General features: G+C 39.2%; 1 protein-coding gene across 1 annotated transcript in view; it reads left to right on the top strand.

Moving 5' to 3' along the window:
* Hmcn1 (hemicentin 1) overlaps positions 1–5,185 on the top strand; it is a 402,633-nt gene that overhangs the window by 369,273 nt on the left and 28,175 nt on the right. The window contains exons 94-97 of the mRNA XM_028775780.1: positions 543–692; positions 1,281–1,418; positions 2,659–2,780; positions 3,479–3,716. Coding sequence (XP_028631613.1) covers positions 543–692; positions 1,281–1,418; positions 2,659–2,780; positions 3,479–3,716 — 648 coding nt within the window. The remainder of the gene's footprint in view (positions 1–542; positions 693–1,280; positions 1,419–2,658; positions 2,781–3,478; positions 3,717–5,185) is intronic.

Below are 5,185 nucleotides of genomic sequence, written 5' to 3'. Positions count from 1 at the left end.
CTCTCTCTCTCTCTCTCTCTCTCTCTCTCTCTCTCTCTCTCTCTCTCCCCCCCTCTCTCTCTCTTTCTCTCTCTCTCTCAACTGGTGATGATGGTAGATACATTATTTCTCTTAACTTTGCCCAGTCTCAAAACTTCATATATTGGAAGCTACTGCCTAGTACTGTTGGTAGGATCAAAAGAGTGAATGCATATGAAGTGTTTACTTCCACACACAACTTTGTCTGTAAACTTGCCATGATCATGGTCACTACCATCAACAAACGCATGCTTTATTTGGACATACTGTTTTCTTTGGCTTATGAAATAGCACTAAGATGTGTACAGATTGGAAGGGTGCTAGATTTATGGGGATGATGGGTGTTATATAAAAGTGGAATGTTTTAAAAGCCTATTAATTTCACTTTCAAACTTGGATGCCATGGGACTCTTTTGATGTCTGTGAAAAGATTTGTAGCATCTCTGCATATTGGCTTTCCTTTCCCTCATGTAATGTTGATGGAATTGCTCCCTCATCCAGGATTTTTCTTATTCCCCCAATAGGTGGACCCCAGCGAGCCAGAGGAAGTGTTATTGGGAATATTAATGATATTGAGTTTGGAATCGCTTTCCTTAATGCCACAATAACAGATAGCCCTAACTCTGATACAAGAGTAATACAGGCCAAGATTACCAATGTGCCTCGCAGTCTTGGTGAGTCACTGTGCTTATGAAAATTTTAATAAACTTAGTTATTACGTTCAATTAATGAGTTGTTATTTATGTGTGTGCATCTGTGTGTTTACCATGGCATGTACATGGAGGTCAGAGGACACCTTATGGGAATCAGTTCTTTTCTCCCACAGTGTGGGTCCCAGAAATTTAACTTGGGTCATCAACTTGGAAGCAAGCACCTCAATCCACTGAGCCAATTTGCCAGCCTTCATAAATGCCTTTTTAAAGACATACTTTATTCTTTATCTTCGGAGTTTCACCTAACAATTCTAAAAGATGAAACCTTAAGCCATTGCTAATATGATGTAATGCATATGATACAATACATTGTACATCCTTATCCCAAAGAGAAACTGATGGAGAGAGCATCAAAGTACATCAGTGCTTGTATGACAATGTTATAGTGAAACCCAGTATTCTGTATAGCTAATATATGCTAGTAAAAAAGATACACAGAGAGTTACTGCCTTTGTAATTAGTCAATTAGTGCTCACCCTAATGAATAATACACTGTGACAATAACTGTAAATATTTTGCTCTGTCACCCTGTTTCTCTTTCTTCCCTAGGTCCAGCAATGAGAAAGATCATTTCTATCCTAAATCCCATTTACTGGACCACAGCAAAGGAAATAGGGGAAGCAGTCAATGGCTTTACCCTCACTAACGCAGTCTTCAAAAGAGAGACGCAAGTGGAATTTGCAACTGGTTAGTGTCAGGTGAACGTAATATTCTACTAGATAGTTACATGTAGGCAGAGAAGTCAGACAGACAGAAAGACAGAAGACAGACATATATATAGAAAGATTGCTATAAAGCTCGGTGACTAAGAAAAATATGGTGTGGGATTGGGGATTTAGCTCAGTGGTAGAGCTTGCCTAGCAAGTGCAAGGCCCTGGGTTCTGTCCTCAGCTCTGAAAAGAAAAAAAAAAGAAAAAGAAAAAAGAAAAGAAAAATATGGTGCATGCTCTCACAGAAAGTTATTACGAGGTTTTTTTTGTGTGTGCGCACTGTAACACACATAATGAAAAAGCAGGGTTTTTTTTTTTTTTTTTTAGTTTCCTGTCAGTGAATGCTAGGACAAGGTCTGTAAGAAACCATGTGTCCTCAGGCAGGATAGTAATTTTTATGCCCCAAAGACTCCTTTCTCTTCTTTTCTGTGCCTTTTTTTCTTTAAACCTTAGAGGGGATTTAAAGCATGAATAAGGAAGGAAGGTATAATTGTTATTCTTAACTCAAGCTTCGTCTTTAACCGTGAATCAGCTCGTGTGCCTTATGGTGATTCTCTATCTAACAGATGGAAGCGAAGCTGAGTACATTACCGCTTTCCACTCTGCTTCTGTCTTAATCACGGGACATTAGCTCTTTGGGGCCCTTCCAGTGTCCACAAAAGTTCTTACAAAGCTCCATTTCAGCCTCCTGGGAATGAACTAGCCTTGGTGGGATTGACCTTTGGCGAAGAATGATGTGTGGTGGGGAGAGGTGTCTCCTTAACCAGTGTTTAATCAGCACAGAAAGCAAGTGGACCCCTTGCTATCTATCCACTTATGAAGATGACTTTTCAATATTGCTGATGCTCTGGCAGAAACAATCCTGTATCTAAGTCTGTGGGCATTGCTGGAACCTGGTGAAGTTACCTGCCTCATCTCACAAGCAGTAATTTTGTAGAAATGCTTAATTATTCCTTGTGAGTCTAAAATATCAAGTCTTCTGCATAATCAAATGCTATGGTTTGGCCACATAGAAAGACTTTTGGAAGACAACTCAGTAAGCCTGCCTTTTCTTAACTGAAAATCTTTGTGCTTAGTTCTCTGATGTATTTATTCACATTTGAAATAACAGTATGATATTAGATCAATCTTCTCTATGCTTCCACAGACCATATGTATAATAGTAGTAATAACTGTTATTATTGTTGCTGAGGAAATGAATGTTGTGTCATCCCCAGGAGAGGTCTTGCGGATGACACATGTGGCCCGGGGCTTAGATTCCGATGGCGCCTTGCTGCTTGATGTCATCGTGAGTGGCCATGTCCTGCAGCTCCACTCACCTGCTGAAGTCAGTGTGAAGGTAACATGCTACAAGAGCATCATGGTTAGTCATGTGACAGTGAGGAGGACAAATGGAATCCCTGTAGACAGAGCACAGAGTTCTTAGGTTCTTACTGTTTGCTCCCGGAGATAAATTACTACTCCCACAAGGTCATAAATAACCATCTGGTCTTTACTTAAAACTCTCCAGGGCTCGGCTTTGAAAGCTCTCCGAGTAGTTTTATTACCTGGTATATTAGAGCCAGAACTGCTGCTGTGCTGATTTAAGCCACTTGCTAAATTTTCCTTTAAAAAACAGAATAGTGATTCCTACAATAAGTTCTTGTGTAGCATCCATTAAGAAGGGGGAGAAAAAAATGGAAGGGGGATGATGTAATTATATTTTTACTTCAAAAAACTTTTTTTTAACTTTTATGAAATGAAAGCAATACTTTGAGAGGTTAGAGGGATGAAAATAGCCCTCCTACGGCTTGCTTTATTCATGGCCTGCAACTTTAGTATCTCATTAAATCACAAATTGTGACAGTAAATTACAAACCTGATTCTAATGACAAGGATCAACCTAAGAGATGTGTCCAGAACACTATGGTGTACTTACAGTCTTATTCAGAGCTCCATTGTTAATCTCTAAGGCTTCCCCCGCCCCAGCATACCTCATATGCTGTACACTATGCAAAACACCAGGTGCAATGTTGACCCCCAAATCCTTTACTTTAGGATTACACCGAGGACTACATTCAAACAGGACCCGGGCAGCTCTATGCCTACTCAACCCGACTCTTCACCATCGATGGCATCAGTGTCCCCTATACGTGGAACCACACCATTTCCTATGATCAGGCCTGGGGGAAAATGCCTTACTTAGTAGAGACTCTTCATGCGTCTTCCGTGGAGTCTGACTACAACCAACTAGAGGAGACACTAGGTTTTAAAATCCACGCTTCAATTTCCAAAGGTAATATTATTAAGGAAAACTCCAAAGATCTGTACTGTCGTCTTACTCATTTTAAAATGATAAAGATAGGCGCCTTAAAGCCATTCAAGTTAGGAATATGAAGGCCCAGACCCAACATGCTAGAGTTGGGTTTTTTGTATGTGCTACATTCTTTGTTTTTGTTGTAGGTAAGCCATTATAAAACTTGTTCAGTTGCATTTTGTTTACCAAGACAACTCTTCAGGCAACCTAAGCAACCAGGCAAGGTTCTAGCCCATATTCTTGGAGAGGATTAAATGTTATCCACCTGAATGATTTTTCTTTAGGTAATAAAGTCCATTTTTAAATACTGTGTTTATTGATGAATTTTCAAAATTCAAAATTACTGATGTAAAGTACATTCCAGCTTAAACTAAGCATAAATTTCTAGATTTTCAAGGCAGCTTTCTTTTAAGCATTTTATTCTCTTTATTGAATATATTGATGTTATCAGTTGGGAAGGCTCAACTTGCATGTATCAAGCAGAGCTAAAACATGGAGAAAATGGGAAAACAAAAGAATTCACATGGATAAGCCTTAACAGTCACTTAGGACTTAGTAAAGTGGCCATAAAGTTTATCACCCAAACCAAGACTCCTATGAGAAAGGGGTCGGTCTTGCAATGAAATTTTTCCAGGAAAAATGAGAACATCTAGTCCCCCTGGGTAAAGGTGGCTTTCAGACACTGTGGAGCAATAGTTGCAATACTATTATTCCTTATTCGTGGAAACCATCATATAGTATATGGTTTCTGAAGTGCTCTCCATTGTCTAAAGACAGTCCCACATCTCGATCCAGGCGGTGCCCCGTGATGTGCACTTGCTTGAAGTGTCTAGTCCACGAATTTCCTTCTCCATCTTCAAAACCACTGCCACAGTCAATTCCATATTCTGCAGAGTTTGGATGTGTTTTGTTTTTTTGGGTTTTTTTGTTGATATTTTGTTTTTGGTAACTCAATTGTGTAGATTTATAGGTAGATAGATAGATAGATAGATAGATAGATAGATAGATAGATAGATAGATGATATCTTTTTAGCCAGGTAGAATGTTAACTACATTTTACTTTTCATTTGAGTTAAGCTCTGCTCTTCTCTGGTGCAGTAGTAGTGGACTACAAACATGGCTCATTCCTCTTTGATTTCTCTCAGCAGTCCCCACAATGTGTACATAACTTCCCTCAGTTGTTACTTTTTAGCACCAGTACCCAGGTCGCTTGGTTGCAAAGCTTTGATCATGAGCTTTGTAGAGGAGTAATCTTGTTGCAGCATCAAAAGGTTGGACGTGCTTGAGAAAGTGAAATGACAGAAATGGGCATGAATGTATACTTCTACATGTTATGAAATGGGGGTGTATGTATACTTCTACATGTTATGAAATGGGGGTGTATGTATTCTTCTACATGTTATGAAATGGGTGTGTATGTATACTTCTACATGTTATGAAATGGGTGT

This window comes from Grammomys surdaster, unplaced genomic scaffold, assembly GCF_004785775.1.
Source record: "Grammomys surdaster isolate TR1022 unplaced genomic scaffold, NIH_TR_1.0 259, whole genome shotgun sequence".
In the NCBI taxonomy this organism is placed as follows: Eukaryota; Metazoa; Chordata; class Mammalia; order Rodentia; family Muridae; genus Grammomys; species Grammomys surdaster.
Note: the sequence above shows the minus strand (reverse complement) of the source record. Positions and strands in the feature narration are given on the sequence as shown.